Source organism: Colobus angolensis, unplaced genomic scaffold (genome assembly GCF_000951035.1).
Source record: "Colobus angolensis palliatus isolate OR3802 unplaced genomic scaffold, Cang.pa_1.0 Scaffold53, whole genome shotgun sequence".
Classification (NCBI taxonomy): Eukaryota; Metazoa; Chordata; class Mammalia; order Primates; family Cercopithecidae; genus Colobus; species Colobus angolensis.
The window spans coordinates 2,355,469-2,377,148 of NW_012118821.1; the positions used below are offsets into that span (position 1 = coordinate 2,355,469).

Genomic DNA, 21,680 nt, shown 5'->3' on the forward strand with positions numbered 1-21,680 from the left:
AACCCGGGAGGCGGAGCTTGCAGTGAGCTGAGATCCGGCCACTGCACTCCAGCCTGGGCGACAGAGCGAGACTCCGTCTCAAAAAAAAAAAAGAATGGTATTTATAAATCAACAATTGGGTGCTAGATGTGCTCATTGCTTCAGTTAGGGGGTATATGTTGTATATACTAAATGTACTAAACCATAAACCACATGTACACACGTTTATATCTAATTTTGTGTATGTCTGTATATATAGCATATTAAAAGTTAGGAGCTCATACTGCTAACTCTGATTCAAGTCCAGCACCACTAGATTTATTCTAGTCTCCCTCCTTTCTTTTTTGTAATTTCTCTCGTGAACAGTAAAACTCTTGGCTCTCATCTGCAATATGTTTACTTACCAGTTCAACCCTAGTATACACATAAAATTATTTCAGAATTGCCAGTCCTTACCCCTATTTGCTCACCAAAATATATTACTTTTGTATTCTTCTCTTTTTAATTAGTCTTACAATATCCTGTTAAGATGTTATTTTCCAGAGTTAGTTAGTTTAGTTTGTTTCTTTCTGCCTTCTCTAATGTGGTTAGGTTATTTATTTATAAAACAGGTTCATTTCTTATTTTTTTGTATTCCATTTAGAGTTCCCCCCACATCCTGATTGGTTTTAATGTTTAATTATTTTTTTTGACACATGAAGTTTCCTCTGGTTTTAGAAGATAGAGCTATACAAAATGTATGCTCAGAGAAGAGTCACTTGCTCCATATTCCCATACCCTGTTCCCATTACTCCCTTCTTTCCCTCCTTTGACCACCCACCCACTGTTGGTAAACCAATCTCTTTAGTTTTTTACTTATCCTTCTCACAGTTCATTTGAACAGGGTTAGAGACTTGTTACAAATGTAGATTTCATATTCATATAATTTGAGAGCTTCCACATAACACACTTTTAAAATATTTTTAAATATCATTTTCAAATGTTTGTTTTAAAAACTTCAGTATGCTAGCCAAAAATCATGATTAGAACATTAATTTTCCAAAAGCAGAGTGTTATTCACATAGTTTAGTATGCGAATATAGTTTACTGTTAGTAATTACTATTACTATATAGAATATAATAGTTTATAACCAAAAACATATTTAGTCCTACCCAAGTATTTATTCTGCAAGTGGTTATTTACACTGATAGGCAGCTTATCCTTCCAATATTCATTGTGTGGAACTTTACGTTTAGTTGATTTGAATTTCACTGCATTTCTTAAACATGTTTATACCAGGTGGTTCCTGTTTCTTTATGCTCTTTTTTTCTATCTAACCTGTCATACCACCCTGTCTCCTTTAAACCCTAACTTATCCATCCTTTACAGCCTGACTTTATGCCAATTCTTTCTTATCTTGCCCTTTCTTCTCCTTCCTCTGAACTTTTGATGCTAAGTAATTCTTCCTTTGGTTGCATGTGTGTGTTTGTGTTTGTGTGTGTGTGTGTCTCCGGTGAGTTGGTTTTAGTAGCTAAGTCTCATATAATTTTTTAAAAACCTGATTTCTGTGGATGTATGTGAAATCAGGAAATTTTGTTTAACCTAATAAGCCTCTGTTAATTTTTTCCCCCAACAGAAGTCTAGACTATAGGACAGTCCATGATAAAAATTAATTGTATACCCTGCCTTTTGAAGTCAGGCACTGTCTTGTTCATCATTTGTCCTTCGTAGTAATCCACACACAGTGTTACTCCCAAGGTTTGCTCAATTATTTCCATAAAATTTATTTTTAAATTTCTATTCAAACTAAAATAGCTTTTATTCTCTATTTTCTATATATGTGGGAAAATAAAGCCATTTAGTTAGTTCTGTCAATTTGAGAATGAATGAAAAGATTTTTTTCTATAACATGTTTTATATAAAGTTACATGAATTAGGTTTACAAAATGTGTTCAACCTCCTTTTCTCAAGGTAGCCATAATACTCAGTATTAGGTAGTTTGTATAGCTTCCTTATGAGGAATGTGGGCAACACATTCTTTACTGGGCAGGTCAAGGAAATAAAGGGCACTTAATCTCTCAAATCATTGCAAGTTGGACAGAGCTCTAGAAATGGTGTTTCTAGAGGTAAAGAAACACCATTTAGCACTGTACTTCTCTAGTCATTTAATTTTGCAGCATGCAGACACACCCACCCCATAATGGTTATTGTACTTGTCAAAAAGATATCAGGGAGGGATTATTTTATTACCTATTGAAACTAAACACAGATAAGTGGTTTTTAAAAATCATCTTGCCAAATATATTGATACCACAGCTGCATATTTCTAAATATATAGCCTGGAAGTATAGTTTTCACACTTCTGAGATCTTCTAATTTAAACATTTGATCTATTTCTTTGTTTTTTTTCTTGGTAATGTAAGAGCCAATTCTTTATTCAGCCTCCAAACTGGGGCCCTTTGTTATCTTAATTGTTTCAGTTTATTCTGGAAATATGAAAGCTTCCTTTCTCTAATGATTCTTTTTTCTAGGTCAGCGTCCTTAAGACCACATTTTGTACTAACTTTACAACTACTTTATAGTGTAAAAAATAAGAAAAAGAAAAGTTGTTGATTTGTCTGGAATCTCCATTTTACCACCCTTTTCTTCTTTTGTTGAGGAAGCCTCCTGTATTTTAGAGTTCACAGTTTATTCTTATCTCCCATAATTGAGGCATTTTAATGCATTTTCCAATGTATTTATTCTCTGTATCCCAAAGTCATGTCAGTAGAGAAGTTCTGTTGGTAGCAATATGTTATCACTGATCTAGTAATAAATGGATTCATTGCATTTATAAGTGTGTGTTTTTACACTGATCTGCTTTTTCTTTATCTCTCCTGTTTATGCAGACAGGCATGGTACATTGTGATACAGCAGTTGGAACACCTGATTATATATCACCTGAGGTTCTGAAATCACAAGGGGGTGATGGTTACTATGGGCGAGAATGTGATTGGTGGTCTGTAGGTGTTTTCCTTTTTGAGATGCTAGTGGGTAAGTAAATATTTTAACTTTTTTCAAAACACTTGTTACAATACTTTATTTCAGTCAAGAATTTGAGAATATAAGGAAATTAATTGCCTTTGTTGTAGGGAAGAATTGGATTTCTGGAAACTTTGAATTAGTAGTATCTGATAGGGCAGACTGTTAATTGGAAAATTAATACCAAGCCGGATACTGGCATGGTGATTAAATGGAATAAGTAGAATGTAAAAAGAATTAAAAATATATCACCAGGAAATATTTCTTCACTAGACATTTTTGAATTAAGAAAATATTAGAACAAGAAGCAAGTTTACAACTTCAGTGGGCCTTCATTCTAAGATTTTCCTTCTTTTTTTTTTTTCTTTTTTTTCTGAGGCAGGGTCTCGCTCTGTTGCCCAGGCTGGAGTGCAGTGGCATGAACGCAGCTTACTACAACCTTGACCTCCTAGGCTCAAGTGATCATCCCATTTTGCCTCCTGAGTAGCTAGAATTACAGGCACATGCCACTAAACCCACTGATTTTTTTCATTGTTTGTAGAGAGTGGTCTCATCATGTTGCCCAGGCTAGTTTCAAACTCCTGACCTCAAGTGTTCCTCCCACCTCAACCTCCCAAAGTGCTGAGATTTTAGGCATGAACCACCACACCTAGCCCTCTAAGATTTTCTTGATCAATCATATTTGTTACAGTGGTTCAATATAAGACTTAATATTTGTCCCAATAATAGTAAAGTAAAAATCTCTTTAGTTTATGTGATTACATAATTGATTTCGTAAACAACTGTATTCCTTCCATTTACTACTTGCATATATATTTTGTTTGTAATTCTCGTGAAATAAATTATAGTGTTTACCATTTGATTATCAAGATAAATATATTTTATAATAACATTGCAATTTTAGAAAACTCAGAGACAAATTTAGTTATTTCTTCTTTTTTATGACCAAATCAAAATTTGAAAGGCTGAAGTATTTCAAAACTTTCTTTACATCATAGATTTCATTCCTAAGGTTTCCCATTTCTTAGTATTCGGGTCATAAAAATATTAATATCTTTGGGCTAAGGAAGCCAGTGATGTGGCATGGGGATGAGGATTGAAAATGTAGTTAAATCCACTTTCCAAGGCAAGTATATCAAGGCTAATAACATAATATGGAATTAGAGTTAAAATATACTTTTTAGAATTAGAGAATATGTTTTCTGAAAGGTGAGCCTAAAAGAAATGGTAGTGTAAAGCCTGTATGATAAAAGACTATGGTTATTGCTAAAAAATCAGAAATTTTTGATAAATTACAAGTTTAAATAATTACTGTTGAACTTTTTTGTGGCATAAATTGCGTTCTCTTGATGACTGTCTTGTGTATGTAGCATTGATCTTGTTATGCTTTGTTTCGTGTCATAGTATGACCTACTTTATTTTGGGCCTTTCAAAGTGAGTCTGTTTGTACACATTTTATGGTCCCATGTAGCTGTCTATTCTCCCACCTCTGGCCTAGGTTGTGTCTTGTAATCTTTTGAAAATAGAATATATTCTCTTTTTGGCCTAGACACGCTTTCCTAGGGATTTACAAAATAAGGTACTTTAGAGTAAGTAATTTGGCTTATTTGATGAAGAGGCCATTTAAATTCTCACGACTGCCAGGCTGAGTGGTGCTAGCTGAGCTCTTCAGGAGCCTGAGGCAGGAGGATTACTTGAGCCCAGGAGTTCAAGGCCAGCCTGGGCAACATATGAGATACTGTGTCTAAAAAAGTAATAATAAAAGAGTAAAATTAAAATAAATACAAAATTTTTAACATAAAGTTAAAAAATACAGTAAAAGTTAAAAAGTAAATTAAAAAATAAAAAATAAAATCTTGAATTCAAAGCTCCCCTCTACCTTTCTTTGAACACAAACAAAAAATAACTACCTGAAGACATTTTTTGAAGTTTTGGATTGGCTGATTTGGGAAAGTCAGGTTTTCATTAAAGTTCCTTGTAGTGTAAGTGTACTCGCAGAGCCTGTAACACTTGTGGCTTTAGCCACAAGTACTGGCCAAAATGGTGCCTTCAACATTTTCTGTCTTTATACTTGCTTCAGTACATCTATCACAGTCATTAGTAAGAACACTGCGTGGGGATACCATTTCTGCCCTCTTTCAACTCTAGCTACATGTCATTTTAAGCTGGTCACAGTCTGTCTCTTTGGGCCTGACTTCCTCTTATGTAAAATAATAGAGCTGGTTTAACTCTTGGAGCAGCCCTGTCTGGCCTATCGTGATGTAAATGATTTAAATCTGTGCTGTCCAGAGTGGTAACCATTGGTTACATCACGACTTAAAATGTGGCTAGTATAACTAGGGATTGTGTTCTTCATTTTATGTAATTCATTTTAACTTTAAATGGCCACCTGTAGCTAGTGGCAACTGTGGTGTATAACGTAGCTCTACAGAGTGATTTCAAAATGCTGATCCAGCCCAAGCATTAAAGGACTCTGACTGATCTGACCCCACACAGGAAATCTTTCTCTTGCACTATTCAGTAAAACATTTCCTTTCTTACGTTAAAAAAAAATCTCAACACATTCTGGAGTTATTATTGATTTTATTTTGCTTTTAAGGGATGTGGGGTCATTGGTGGTGTTACAATTTAAATACATTCTTTGTTTTAGAATATAACAATATGTCTGTTGTTTTGACTGGGACTCTGTGCCCATGGAATATTTGTTCTTTACTGCATGTGACAAATTTAAACTTAACATACTTAAATATTAGGTGAAAAGTATTTCCTTTGCATTCTCTGTTACACTCAGTATCTTCTTTCTTGAAATTTAGGGGATACTCCATTTTATGCGGATTCACTTGTAGGAACATATAGCAAAATTATGGATCATAAGAATTCACTGTGTTTCCCTGAAGATGCAGAAATTTCCAAACATGCGAAAAATCTCATCTGTGCTTTCTTAACAGATAGGTAATGTACATTGAATTTGTTTGTAGAGAAGCCCTTTTATGTTAAATTTGTAGAAATAAAAGCAGACCTAGCTTATTAACATATGAAATCAATCTGCCTCTCATTACCCAAGTAGCATCTAATTCTGGGTTAGCCTTTTCCTTCTACTAAGCTTGGTGTTGGGCTACCTCGTTGTTATGTGTGTACAGCCCAGTTGTAATCAAACTCTAACCTTAACCCTCATGTCTAAAAAGGAAAAAATAGAACTTGGTAAAACAATGGATTTGAAAGAAAACTTTTGTATTGTTCCTCCAAGCTGGTTAATCCATGTTACTCTTATATAACTTTTGAGAGTATTTCGTGTAGATAAATACTCAGCAGGTTATAATCTTAAAAACTATTTGTGTTAGACTTGGGAGTGCTTCCTTCCCAACCCTTTTTAATTTGCATTTGAATATGAGCAAGACTATCCTGGAAATTCTGTACTTTTAAAAACAAAATAGATGAACAAAGGTGTGAAAACCTGCCCCGAAAAAAGAAGCTAGAAAACTCTTTGATTTGTCTTCCTTGTTCACTCCATTCCATTTCTTTCTAATGTCCCATTTTATATTTGTGATGGGAGTCATCCCATCAAAGGACCAACATATACAAGAGGATGGTCACACCCTTGTTCAAACTTACACATCAGCTTTGTGATCTTGGGGAAATTATTTTTACTTTTTTGGGAAATAATTTTACTCATCCATAAAACAGTGGGCTCAAATTACATAATTAAGGGCATTTCTAGCTCTAATATGCTAAGATTCCTCAGCACATCTTGTTGTTTATTAATTTGTTACAAGCATTACTGCAGTGACTATCCTCACACATTCATCTCTGTATACTTTTTATAGGATAAAATCTTAAAGGTAGAATTCTGGGATACACATTTTAAAATTAAGTGATGTTACAAAATTGATCCCCAGATGAGTTACATCAATATGTATTTCCATTAACCAAATTGTTTTCCTTTCATCAAACTGAACATTATAAAATGTTTTTTCTTTTTTTATCAAAGAGGATAATTATTTTTATTTGTCAATCATTTGTAGAATAAAACTTTAATACCTGTTAATTACATGGTTGATGAGCAGTCAGTGCTCATAAACTCAAAGTAAAATGGAAATCACGATTTATGTATTAAGACCTGGGAGATGAGGAGATGTTATCTTTGAAAAGAAGGAGAGATGCCTCTTTCTAGAGGATAGGGTGGAAGAAGAACACAGCCTGTATGTTTGATGTGGGCACTGAGCAGGATTGGTAGGGATGGTCGTAATTTGTGGTGGATGATAAATTGTACAACAGGGTGCACCTGTTTTATGTTAATGAAAGGAGTGTTATGAAATATTTAAAATAGTAGTTATGGGGCAGGGGTGTGCAATCTAAGGAATGATTATAGGTGGAAAACTGATATTTTGAAAATAAGTTAATGCCATAAATATGGCTAGGAGCACTTCCCCTTAAGGTCTACAGTTTTCCTATTTATGATAAACATAGCTCCAGGGCCTTGTATAACACAGATGCGATTTCCATACACTCTTCATTGAAGACTCAAAAGTTCAAAGAATGAAATTCTTTGTAACACTTTTCATATATGCAGAATGATAACTTTAATATACATGTAGAGATGTAATTTACCAGAATAAATGTGGATAGCTTCAAACATAATATATGAATTCTTTTTAGGAAAGGGAGAGATTTTGAAAATAATATTTCTATTAGAGAAGTTTTGAATAACTCTTCTCTGCCAGAAGTTAGACCTGTGTCTCTTTATATCCTGAAGTTATTGTCATTCAGTCGTGGCACATGCAGGTGAATTTTTTTACTTGATAGTCTTACGTACTTTTGTTTGATGCAAACTATAGACAGAAACATTTTACTTTTCATGACATTTATTATGCATTACAGTTTTTTAAATCTATCTAAAGAGATCTCATACTGTAACATGGGATTGCTTATTTTTGAGAAACATTTAAGCTGAAGCTTTTAATACAAACATCTCAAATTTACTTGAGATCTTTATTTTGGTTAAACTATTGATGTAGAGTTAATCTTTTTATTTTACAATTTTTAAATAATACAATCTTTAACTGCATTATTTAGGGAGGTACGACTTGGGAGAAATGGGGTAGAAGAAATCAGACAACATCCTTTCTTTAAGAATGATCAGTGGCATTGGGATAACATAAGAGAAAGTAAGTCAATAAACCTGAATATTTTCATTCCATCACATTCTGAAACTCATAATTTGATTCCTTTTTTGAAATAACAAGCATGTTTGATAACACTTAATGCTAACTCATTTTTAAATTGAGAAATTTCATTTCAAATTTGTTCTGTGGCAGTATTTATAACAATATTCCTCAATATATTTGCAAACTGTTAGCAGTATTTCTCAACACTTTTATACATTTCTTAATTTGCTAAGTTAAGCTTTGTAGATCTCAATAATTTTCAGAATCAAGGGAATATAATCCTTTAATTTAAATGTGTTTGATTTGACAAATCAACAATTATTTATGGAGACCATACTCTGTTAAATACTGTGGTAAGCGTAGTGTCTTATTTTTACTATGTATATATGACATTGATTCATTTTAAGGGTAAGAAATATTTCTGTTTTGAGAATGTAGAAAATTGAGATCTCTAAATTCTGTGCAAATTATTGCTGCTTGTAATTTTTAACAACTAGAATAATATGTTGCTTTCCTTGTTTAATGGATTAATCTGTATTTAAAACTGATCTAATATAGCATTAAATTACAAAATTTTAATTCTGTGAATCGACAAAATGGAAAATGCATTGCTACAAATTTATATAGTGTAATTAAATAATAAATAATATGTCATAATAAAATAGGATGGTTTATATATTTTGATTGTGAGTGAAATAATTTATTTATTTTCTTTTAATAGCGGCAGCTCCTGTAGTACCTGAACTCAGCAGTGACATAGACAGCAGCAATTTCGATGACATTGAAGATGACAAAGGAGATGTAGAAACCTTCCCAATTCCTAAAGCTTTTGTTGGAAATCAGCTGCCTTTCATAGGGTTTACCTACTACAGAGAGAATTTGTATGTAGTTTATCATCCATTAATATTTACTGTTTTTAGAATCTCGCTAGAAGATGATGTCTTATTTTGAGACTGAATTACAGAAGATAAAGTGCTAATTTTTTTCCAAAAGAACTATCATCAGAAGAATTCTTAATTTTATTTTATTATTTCTGAATGGTATATGTTATTCATTTATAAGTTATTTCAAGACACCATTTTACATTCTTTTGGGGATATAGAGTAAAAGCAGATACCTATTTTTGAAGAAGCTTGTCATCTCATGAAGGATATAAGAGAATTATGTAGTCATAAAGAAGGGTAAAATGTGACAGTTGCCTTAAGAAAGATGCTAAGACAATCTGGGATGGTTCAGAAGAAAAATAGAAATCATCTCTTTTGGGTGGGAGTAGGGAGAAGTCAGGTCAGATCTCTGGGAAGAGGCAGCATTTTAGCCAAGTCTAACAAGAAGAAGTTTTGAGTGGCTGAAATATGGGGAGATTAGGGGACAGTTGTGAGGTGTTGAATAGTGGAAGCAAATGTTGGGAATGTGAGCATACATTGGGAGCAGAGCACTCACACTGAGTCCGGTGGCACTCAAACATAAAGCAGGTGCTACTATATCATGACTGTTTAGAGGACTTGATGAGACTACGTGGTTTTCTTGACTGTAATCTCTGCATCTAGCAGAGAGTCTGACACAAGATCATTCAATAAATATTGGTTAACTGAAGTGAGTATTGGATGTAAGATTAGAAAAGATGTTGAGGCCGGGTGTGGTGATTCACACATGTAATCCTAGCACTTTGGGAGGCTGAGGTGGGAGGATGGTTGAGCCCAGGAGTTCTAGACCAGCCTAGGCAACAAAGTGGAACCCTGTCTTTACAAAAGAAAAAAAAAAAAACTTGGGTACAGTGGCTCATGCCTGTAATCCCAGCACTTTGGAGGCTGAGACAGGCAGATCACATGAGGTCAGGAGTTTGAGACCGGCCTGACCAACATGGAGAAACCCTGTCTCTACTAAAAAATACAAAATTAGCTGGGCATGGTGACACATGCCTGTAATCTCAGCTACTCTGGAGGTTGAGGCAGGAAAATCGCTTGAACCCAGGAGGTGGAGGTTGTGGTTGAGCCGAGATTGTGCCATTGCATGCCAGCCTCGGCAACAAGAGCGAAACTCCATCTCAACAAAAAAAAGAAAAGAGAAAGCCAGACATGGTGGTTTGTGCCTATAATCCCAGATACTTGGAGGCTGAGATGAGAGGATCACTTGAGCCCAGGAGTTCGAGGTTGGAATGAGCTGTTCCAGCCTGGGCGACAGAGTGAGACCATGTCTTTTTTAAAAAAATAGAAATAAAAAAAGGCTGGGTGCGGTGACTCAAGCCTGTAATCCCAGCACTTTGGGAGGCCGAGGTGGGCGGATCACGAGGTCAGGAGCTTGAGACCATCCTGGCTAACATGGTGAAACCCCGTCTCTACTAAAAAATACAAAAACTAGCAGGGCGAGGTGGCGGGCGCCTATAGTCCCAGCTACTTGGGAGGCTGAGGCAGGAGAATGGCGGGAGCCTGGGAGGCAGAGCTTGCAGTGAGCCGAGATTGCGCCATTGCACTCCAGCCTGGGTGACAGAGCGAGACTCCGTCTCAAAAAAAAAAAAAAAAAAAAAAAGTTTTGGGGAAGAATAATCAGCAGATGATTGTTGTGTGCTCTGCTAAGGGGCTTTTGACTGCCTGGCGTTGGGAAGCCACTGAATATTTGAGAAACGTATTTTTGACAAACTTGTAGTATATCCGTGTGTGTAGTATGTAATGATCAGAATAACCAACCATTGCAATTTGCCCAGGACTGAGGGTTTTCCTAGGATGTGGCATGGGACTTTCATGCCAAAACCAGGAAAAATCCAGGCAAACTAGGATGAGTTGGTCACCCTAAAAACTATTGTTGTGCTGACCAAAATGAGGGTATCAGTGCCAGGAAAAACACAAGCATGGTGTAGGCAGTAGGGAAGAACCCAGTTGAGAGAAATTGATAGTAAAATAGAAGTGATGATTTATATAAGACCTGGAGATAAAGTCATGTTATCCTTAAAAAGGAGAGAGGTCGTTTTCTAGAAGATGGTGTAGAAGAATTAAATAGTTATAGAAACTGTAACTATTACAGGCATCTCATGCCTGTAATCCCAGCAGTTTGGGAGGCTGAGGTGAGCGGATCACTTGAGGCCAGGAGTTCAAGACCAGCCTGGGCAACATAGCAAGACTCTTTCTCCACAAAAAATTTAAAAATTAGCCAGGTGTAGTGGCATGCGCCTGTCCTCCTAGCTACTTGGGATGCTGAGGCAGGAGGATTACTTGAGCCTAGGAGTTCGAGGCTGCAGGGGGCTGTGATTGCACCACTATACTCCAGCCTGGGTGACAGATTGAAACAAGAAAGAAAAGTGAGATAATAGGATGAAGAAGTGGGAAGTATAGTTTCATTTAGTGAGTCTGGTGCAAAGTTAAAGACTAGTTATCCCGTAAGAGGGAAAGGCAAGAAAAGTTTAGCGTTTGATTGATTGATTGAGTGAGTGAGATGGAGTCTCACTTCGTCACCCGGGCTGGAGTGCAGTGGTGCGATCTTGGCTTATTGCAGCCTCCACCTCCCAAGTTCCAGCGATTATCATGCCTCAGCCTCCCGAGTAGCTGGTACTACAGCTGTCTGCCACCACGCCCGGCTAATTTTTGTATTATTATTATTTTTTTTTTAGTAGAGAGAAGGTTTCACCATATTTGTCACACTGGTCTCGAACTCCTGACCTCAGGTGATCTGCCCGCCTTGACCTCCCAAAGTGCTGGGATTACAGGTGTGAGCCATAACGCCTGGCCCTAGTATTTTAAACTATTGGAAATGATACAGATGTCTTGAGGGAAAAATATGACTTCATTTATAAATAATATGTTGAAGTGAAAAGAGAGAAATCTATGTTTGGTATTTAAGTCTGAGAATAACTTGAATAAAATAGCACATGGATTAAGATGAAATGTGAAAGAATTTATTTTCTCCCCCCTTCCATGTAGATTATTAAGTGACTCTCCATCTTGTAGAGAAAATGATTCAATACAATCAAGGAAAAATGAAGTATGTATAAATTTTTACTGCTGTAGTTATTTTAGTTGCATGTTTAAATATTTTAGTAATACCCATGTTTTTAAAAAGCTAATTTGATGCTTCTTTTGAAATCATGAGATGGCATTCCTTGTGTAATACAGTTTAACATAGCATTGCAATGATTGATTTATGTGAATAGTTTCATTATTCAAGACATGATGGCTAGTACAGAGATGACTTTTACATGGCTTCAGGCTCAGTTGAGTGCCAAAAGTGATAGAATAAGTTTGTAAACAACTATAATAACATTTAGAAAATTGACTTCTATAATCTGTAAATGAATGCAAAGCTAAATCATACATGTATATACACATACACATAAATGATGATGCTAAACATTTTTTCTTCAAACTTATGAAAACTAAAGCATTAGGTTGGATAATTTTGTTATGGTTTGTGCTTTAGGAATTTTACAGAATATAACCAGCATTTTAATATTCTAATGTGTTTTCTGTTTTGTTTTAAATAGGAAAGTCAAGAGGTATGTTGATGTTGTCAGATATATTGAAAAACTGAGAAAAACTCATCACTCTCGCAATGTTTAAATATAGTCATATCCTACCTAGCATTTTGGAGTACTACATTACCCAAGAGAGAAGTTCACAACCTTTTTTCTACCAAGTATCTCTTTTATTATTGTTCTGTGGCTCTGTTTAAAATATATATTACGTAATTTTGTTTTTGTTTATCAAGGGCATATAACTGGCAGCAAGAATTTCTGATTAGCATCTAATAACTGGTATGCTCAAATTATTGTAATGCAGTAGTAACCAAAAGCAATTAAACTTGACTAGTTCGTTAGCCTGTATATTTTTATTAAGGGAAAATAGAGTTTTGCTTAAGATAGATGCAATGTTTAAAACCATGGAGAACCTGATCACTAGAAGGAATAATGGAAAGAATGTTGCCATGGGAGTCTAATAGAACTGCATTGATTTTTGGCACTGCCACTTATTAGCTATGCTATCTTGGCCTGGTTATTTACCTTTTTTGAATTTCATTTTCTTTATCAAGTAGATACAATGCTACCATCTTTGTAGGATTGTTGTTAATATTAACAAGACAATATTTGTAAAGTACCTGATATTTTACCAAAGGCACCACAGGAGCTCAAAATGTTAAATCCTTTAAAAAGTAAATAATGTTCCAGAAATGGATTATTTAATAGTTTCGGTAATTTTAGCTTGTTTAAAGACTTACGTGGCTAGGAAACACTACTGAGGAGATGGCTTATAATTAATTAGCTATCATTTATTCAAAAGTTATTGATTACTCCACAGTAATATTACCAGCATTACATAGGAAGATATAAAAGAAGAGCTTATATTCTTACTTTCCACAGTAATGTATTTTTGAGCATATTCAGTTGAATACTCTGAATATTTGTTTTAGATGTGTTCATTTTTATCTGACTAGCACAAATAATGACAATATTTTCAAGCAAATAATTCATAGAAAAGCGGCAGAAGATATCAGAGGTGGTATTCTTTATAATGAATTTGAAACTTTCTGTCATAGAGCAATTCTGCCAAAGTTAGAGCTTCTTATGCATGGTTACATAAGTGTGTTCATACATACATGTGTAAAGCAAGAGATGGGGGAAATGTTTCCGTTTATCATATGTAAGTAACATTAAGAAGATACAAATACTGTACCATTATATAGGACGTTATGTTTAGTGGAAAGACAAAATAAACTTATCATTTTCTTTAAGCCTCCCATCTTTAAATATGACCAAAATACGTAATTACAGTTTCTTGTTTTTTGACAGATTCAGAAAAAACTGTATACATTAGAAGAACATCTTAGCAGTGAGATACAAGCCAAAGAGGAACTGGAACAGAAGTGCAAGTATGTTTTGTAGATAATTAACTATTACTTTATAAAATTTAAGTTTAAACATTTACTGAAAAAAGGAGAGCGGCCAAGGTGGATGGATCACGAGGTCAGTTCAAGACCAGCCTGGCCAAGATGGTGAAATCCCGTCTCTACTAAAAATACAAAAATTAGCTGGGCGTGGTGGCGGGCGCCTGTAATCCCAGCTACTTGGGAGGCCAAGGCAGAGAATTGCTTGACCCCAGGAGGCAGAGGTTGCAGTGAGCCAAGATCATGCCACTGCACTCCAGCCTGGGTGACAAAGTGAGACTCCATCTCAAAAAAAAGAGAAGAAAGAAATGGAGAGCTATGGCCTGGCGCAGTGGCTGATGCCTGTAATCCCAACACTTTGGGAAGGCAAGGGAGCTACTTGGGAGGCTGAGGCAGGACAGTCGCTTGAATCTGAGAGGTGGAGGTTGCAGTAAGCTGAGATTGCACCACTGCACTCCACCTGGGGCGACAGCATGAGACTCCATCTCAAAAAAAACCAAAGAAATGGAGAGCTCTGGCCGGGCACAGTGGCTCACACCTATAGTCCCAACACTTTGGGAGGCCAAGGGAGTTACTTGGGAGGCTGAGGCAGGACAGGCGCTTGAACCTGGGAGGCAGAGATTGTAGTGAGCCAAGATTGCGCCACTGCATTCTAGCCTGGGTGACAGAGCAAGACTTCGTCTCAAAAAAAAAAAAAAAGGGAGAGCTACACAGTAATTATATAATTACTTTTAAATTTATAGACTATGTTTTATTGTAAATTAGAAGTTATTTACTGTTTCATTTTGAAATTCTTTAGATCTGTTAATACTCGCCTAGAAAAAACAGCAAAGGAGCTAGAAGAGGAGGTAATGTTGCCCCACTTTTTTATTAACATTTTCGTTAGTAAAAATCTTTGATGTCTGGACTTACCTAAGGAGCTCTGTTAGTACCATAGTAATACATACCTTGAAACCCACCTTGTAGTATTGGTGGATAGAACTCAATTATGGGAAATCATGTTATAAATAGGGTTCATTCTATTATGTTTTTGCAAACTTGAGTTAATTTAGTATGTGTAGATATTTCAAGGGAAAAAAAGCTATTCATAACATTTTAGGCCAAAGTATTAAATAATAATAGTTCAGTAGTCATGGAAAGTTACATGAAGTTTGAATAGTAAACAAAATATTTATGGTCTTTATGATTTAAGAGTGGTATATGCTAGTTTACAATCATGGAAAGCATTATTACAGTTTTAACAAAAAAGTGATAGCCTTTTTGAGATCTTTTTTATCTATTTGGAATAACGAGTATTTTTTGTTTTGATTTTATTTTTATACATACTTTTTTGATAATAACTTTAAGCATTATTTCAGATTACCTTAAGGAAAAGTGTGGAATCAGCATTAAGACAGTTAGAAAGAGAAAAGGCGCTTCTTCAGCACAAAAATGCAGAATATCAGAGGAAAGCTGATCATGAAGCAGACAAGAAACGAAATTTGGAAAATGATGGTTTGTGTTGTAGAATATTAATTATCAAGAAAAAAATTAAGTGTGTGTATGTGTGTTATGTTAAGCTTGCCACTGAAATGCTTTTTATCGTAGTTAACAGCTTAAAAGATCAACTTGAAGATTTGAAAAAAAGAAATCAAAACTCTCAAATATCCACTGAGAAAGTGAATCAACTCCAGAGACAAGTAGGTGGATCTCAATTTGTAGTGAAGATACTAGGTTTTATTTATAACCGTGCAGTAACATTAGTTTTAATTTAAGTGTTGCAAAAGGCCTTTACCTCTAATTTTAGAAATCATTTGGAAAATATTTTTAGGTTTTTGTTTATTTTAAATAGTTTCTAATAGGGGAATAGATTGACTTATTTTCATTACATACATCTGTGTTTGTTTGTTGTTGTTTGGTTTTGAATGGAATAACAGCTGGATGAAACCAATGCTTTACTGCGAACAGAATCTGATACTGCAGCCCGGTTAAGGAAAACCCAGGCAGAAAGTTCAAAACAGATTCAGCAGCTAGAATCTAACAATAGAGATCTACAAGATAAAAACTGCCTGCTGGAGACTGCCAAGTTAAAACTTGAAAAGGAATTTATCAATCTTCAGTCAGCACTAGAATCTGAAAGGAGGGATCGAACCCATGGATCAGAGATAATTAATGATTTACAAGGTATTGAAGTCGTGGTTGCACTTGAATTAATTCTGATGATTCTTATTTTTAAAATAACTTTAGATGATGGATAGTGTGCTGAAGTAGGACATTTCTGAGTATACTACTCTTATTAAAGTTAGAATATTAGAAATACATTGATACAAAATTTTATGAACAAAAGATTTAATTTCAAATAGTATGATTTTAAGTATTAAACTCCTCAGGTAGTAGATTGGATTCCATTTGAATTAACTATAAAGCACAATACCAACAAGTATAAAACTCCTGCTCACAAACAACAGCTCCAAAATAGAAGGTGGCTTGCAAACTTTTTATTCTTAATTGAATGGATATACTTTGTGTGTTTAATGTTTTTAAAAACGTTGAAATTTTTAGGTAGAATATCTGGCCTAGAAGAAGATTTAAAGAACGGCAAAATCTTAATAGCGAAAGTAGAACTGGAGAAGAGACAACTGCAGGAGAGATTTACTGATTTGGAAAAGGTAAAACATGATTTGTATTTTTGCATAAGAAAATTGACAGTAGACTTTCAGGCTAGAAAAGTTATTCTAAACTAAGGGAAGTCACTAACTAGTATTTCCACATGCTCGTGGATTCCTTTCCATTTGGACTTGATATGTAGATAAGAGATGTATCTGCAGGCTTACCATAACACTATACAAGCAGCCCTCAGCATGCTGGCTGCTCACGAAGGAAGGGGACCCATCCTGGAATGTAGATAATGAGGATCTCTGTAGGAACTCAAGAAAAACTCAAATTTTGACTCATAACATGCCTTAAAAATGATATATATAAAGTCACCGTGACTTTTGGCATTTAAAAGTTTTTCCTTTAAAATACTCTAAGAAAGGGATGATTTCTAGAGTCTATGCAGTTAGCGTTTTATTTTCATTCACTTATTTATTTACTCAACTACATATTCAGTGTGTTATATGTGGTAGAAATATCAGGATGCAGTCCTTGCCTTGAATAATGTCACAGTTGAATAGGTAAGTTTAAAAGTAATAATAAAGCACAAAGATAATTCTAATGCAGTATGGGAAACAGAATGATAAGACTTATGGACAGGATATATGTATTGGGCGTATGGGATGCATCCCTAACCTGACAGCAGGATAGGTTGATAAGGGCAAAGGCACAGTCCAAGTTAGGAAGAACAGCATGAGCAAAGACATAGAGGATGGAAAATTAAAAAGGCATTGTTTGTTTATTTACATAAAAGCTGTTCAATATTTCTGGAGTATAGAATGGGGGGTCAGCAAACTTTAATTGTTTAAAGTCAAGATAGTAAATATTTTAGCTTTTGTGGGTTATATGGTCTCTTGCAACTGTTCAGCCCTGCTGTGATTCATAAAGGAATGGCTGTGGCTATGTTCCAGTGAAACTTAAAAAAGAAAAAGACATCAGGTTAGATTGGCCTGAAGATCACAATGTGGTTGTTATGTAAGGACATGAGGAATTCAGTGGTCAGAGTGAGGCTACAGAGCTCTGCATGAGGTAGGTCATGCAAGATAGTGAATACTCTATTAAGAAATTTTGAATATAGTAATGGGCTAGCCACTTAAGGGCTTTAAATTGAATGATCTTATTAGAGGTACATTAAAGATAGATCACTGTGTATTGTGTGGAGAAAAGATTTGAGGAGGACAAGACTAGAGACAGAGAGACCAGTCAGTAGACTTTTTCAGTAATGCAGATAAGGAATAATGGGAGACTTAGTATAGCCATTAAAAGGTTGGAAAAATTGGAAGACTCAGAAATATTTGGAAGAGGAATATTTGGCAGCACTTAGTAGTTGATTAGATATGGCACATGAGTAGCAGTCAAAGATGAGTCTCAGATTTGTAGGTTGTGACCAGTTATATAGTGATGCTATTAATAAAGAATAAAGGAAAAATGGCTCATTTAGAAGAGACAGTGACAAACCCACTTTAGTCCTCTTAAGTTTGAGGGTACCTATGGGAAAGCCAAATTAGAATGTCTGCACTGCAGTAGGCTATAGTAGTAGAAGTTAGAAATATTTGAGTCATTAGTACGTTAGTAGCTGAAATCATGTGAGTGAAATAGCCCATCTGGGAAGAGACTGTGTAAAGTAGTGAATTTTTTTTTTTTTTTTAGGCCAGAGTAGATAACTCTGTTGGTGGATTATGTGGTTTGAGAAATCATTTTTTGTATGAAAGGTTTTATTTAGAAAAAAACCTTTATCATACTCATGATGTGAACTATAGAAATCAAAGAATTAGAAAACCTTTGGGGTATATATAGAAAATGGAAGGAGCATTGGGGCTTAGATCACCAACATTTAAGGGACAGCTGGGAAAGCCTCAGAAGCAACAGGAAGGATGCAAGCAGAATGGAGAGAACCAACTAAGTACAAGGTCGGCAATGCCAAGGGGTGGTTTTAAGGGTGACAGTGAGTTCAGATGAGATAAGACTGAAAAAGGTCTTTAGAATTTGATATTGAGAATAGCATTGGTCTTTTTGTTGAGATTAAGTGATCTTGATACAGATCTTGGAACAGCAGAGTGGTGGTGTAGACTGTTGGGTGCAGTGGGAAATAGAGAAGTAGAGTATATAGATTACTATTCTAAGAGGTTTGAGTGAAGATGGGAGGGAACATACTGAACATTCTTATTAAGCCTGTTAAAAAATGATTTAAGGCTAAGCACCGTGGCCCACACCTATAATCTCAGCACTGTGGGAGGCTGAGTCGGGAGGATCACTTGAGCCCAGGAGTTCAGGATCAGTGTAGGATAGGCAGAGTTTAGTGAGACCTTGTCTCTATGTTAAAAAATAAAATAGCCAGGAGTGATGACAAACGTCTATAGTCCCAGCTACTTTGGAGGCTGAGGTGGGAGGATCGTCTGAGCCTGGGGAGGTTGCACCTGCAATGAGCCATCATCAAACCACTGCCCTTCAGCCTGGGTAATAGAGCAAGACTCTGTCTCCAAAAAAAAAAAAAAAAAATTAGAAAGCTTTTGAAATTGTGAGCTAGTCTCTTTTTTATTGATAGCTGCATTTTAAATATTTAACAGGAAAAAAGCAACATGGAAATAGATATGACATACCAACTAAAAGTTATACAGCAGAGCCTAGAACAAGAAGAAGCTGAACATAAGGCCACAAAGGCACGACTAGCAGATAAAAATAAGATCTATGAGTCCATCGAAGAAGCCAAATCAGAAGCCATGAAAGGTATGCATTTTTAAAGAGGGTTTTCCAGCAGCATCTTCCTAAGAATTGATTCTGTGTTCAGCTTTTTGGTTTTGAAACGTATTTGTTTATATTTCATTGTCAAATATTGGGAATTGGAGGGGAAAAAGCTATTAGTGAAGCTTTACATAGATACTATATTATTTTTCCTTTGTATCATTACAGTAATCATTTCTGAGATAATAAGACCCAAACACAAAATTACATGATCAGAGATAAATTAATATTTTAGATCAGAGATTTTTAGATCAGAGATAAATTAATATTTCTCAATATTATATACCTGGCAATATCTGTACCACTCTGTATATGTATATCAGTAGTAAGAAAGTATGTCTGAACTTCACATGCTGTATACCTGTTACTATTGATACAGGTAATTCTTGTAATACAAGAGTTTTGTATTATAAAATTCTTGCCAGTTTATGCAAGGTAAGGATTTAAAAGTAATAGCTGGTCTAACTAGAATATAAGTTCACTGAGTATTTTGATCTCTAACGTGATGAAGATACTAGTCAGATTTGGTCGAAACCATATAATACTAATAGATAACAAAGTTAACCTTCCCATAAACTAGCCTTTATCCTGGAATTGTCTTAGGATAATTTTTTCTTTTCCACACTATTTATAATGACTCCGAAATTCCAGAGAAAATCAGTACTTTAAGCTATTCTTGTGAAAGGCTTAAAACCCTTGAACAGAAATTTATTTTCATGCTGAAGCATAACATTTATGAGTAAATCACTTAGAAAAAAATAGCCTTTTAATTATTGCATGTAATTAAAATGGTAGATTTTCTTAGTTTAAGGCACTAAATCAGGATGATAAGAAATGAAATGAGTACTTTATTTAGAAAAATCTAATTGTAAGGGAGAAAGTTACTGGGCTGTATTTCCTTGTCTGTGGCCTAGAAGACAGAGTTTAATTATTTTCATTGAGGTATAATTTACATGCAATAATAAAATGTAAACATTTTTTACGTTTTGTGATATGCTCACATAACTACTGCTCAAAACAAGATAAAGAATATATCAGGCTAGGCATGGTGGCTCACATCTGTAATCCTAGCACTTTGGGAGGCCAGGATGGGAGGCTCTCTTGAGCCCAGGAGTTCAAGACCAGCCTGGCTAACATAGCAAGACCCTATCTCTACAAGAAATAGAAAAATTAGCTGGATGTAGTCGCGTGCGCCTATAGTCCCAGTTACTTGGGGGACTGATGTGGGAACATTGCTTGAGCCCAGGAGTTCAAGGCTGCAGTGAGCCGTGATTGCATCACTGCACTCCAGCCTCAGTAACAGAGAGCAAGACCCCCATCTCAAAAAAAAAAAAAAGAGTAGTTTCATTATTGCAGTAATGCCTCTTTCTATTCTACATTATGCCTACATTATGGTGATTTTTTTTTTTTTTAATGAGGACATTTGTTTAGTGGTTATTCTCTGAACTGATAAAAACGAACCAATTCAGTATTAACTACCATTTTTTTCAAACTGTTAAAACGCTAATGTAAGATACATGATGACTTCCATATTTTACACGAGTACACAAAACTGTTAAATATTATAAATGGTATTCAAATCTGAGGCTAAAGCCTTTGGTCCTTCTGTTGCATGTCATTGGCTCCTTGGATTAAGAACATGGCTTACCAAATAATTACTAGCTATGTGACCTTGTTTAGTTATTTAAACTTTCTGTGCCTTGTTTTCTGTAAAGGGAAAATTATAGTATTGCTGCCTTGTTGTGAAAATCAAGTTCAGTAAACCATGTAAAGTGTTTAGAAATGCTAACTATTATTAGTACTACATGGGGAATGTTTCATTTTTCTGCACTTTTGAAGACCATTCATGAAACACTAAATATTCATAGGTTTAATTTTTATCTAATATAACTTTATAATAGATGATAATTAGATGTTGAGCATTAGTTATGAAAAAGCAGAGGAGCCTTAATTGAATGTGAACTGAAGTACTAACCAGTATATCAAGATAATACTCTTAACTGTGATGACTTACATTTAACACTGAAATCACTTGGCACTTTGCCTTCTGATAAGTAAAATAGATTAAAAGTTTATTGTAAGTAATTTAGAAAATACAGGAAAATATAAAAAGAAAAAAGCAAAGATTACTCATGATCCTATGAGTAGGATACTATTTTGTAAATTTTCTCCGTTTTCTATACCATTTTGCTTTTTAAAAGAGCAAAGAAACATTGTGAGTGTTTCCTTAGGTCATTAAAAATTCTGCGTAAATAATAAGCACTTACCAAGTGCTTGCCATATGCCAGACA

General features: G+C 35.0%; 1 protein-coding gene across 2 annotated transcripts in view; it reads left to right on the forward strand.

Moving 5' to 3' along the window:
* ROCK2 (Rho-associated, coiled-coil containing protein kinase 2) overlaps positions 1 to 21,680 on the forward strand; it is a 168,918-nt gene that overhangs the window by 117,003 nt on the left and 30,235 nt on the right. For both annotated transcript variants that reach the window (XM_011960893.1, XM_011960894.1), the window contains 13 exons: positions 2,848 to 2,992; positions 5,794 to 5,932; positions 8,054 to 8,145; positions 8,867 to 9,026; positions 12,057 to 12,117; positions 12,617 to 12,628; positions 13,919 to 13,998; positions 14,813 to 14,861; positions 15,372 to 15,507; positions 15,601 to 15,692; positions 15,930 to 16,176; positions 16,555 to 16,661; positions 19,215 to 19,374. In XM_011960893.1, coding sequence (XP_011816283.1) covers positions 2,848 to 2,992; positions 5,794 to 5,932; positions 8,054 to 8,145; positions 8,867 to 9,026; positions 12,057 to 12,117; positions 12,617 to 12,628; positions 13,919 to 13,998; positions 14,813 to 14,861; positions 15,372 to 15,507; positions 15,601 to 15,692; positions 15,930 to 16,176; positions 16,555 to 16,661; positions 19,215 to 19,374 — 1,480 coding nt within the window. The remainder of the gene's footprint in view (positions 1 to 2,847; positions 2,993 to 5,793; positions 5,933 to 8,053; positions 8,146 to 8,866; positions 9,027 to 12,056; positions 12,118 to 12,616; positions 12,629 to 13,918; positions 13,999 to 14,812; positions 14,862 to 15,371; positions 15,508 to 15,600; positions 15,693 to 15,929; positions 16,177 to 16,554; positions 16,662 to 19,214; positions 19,375 to 21,680) is intronic.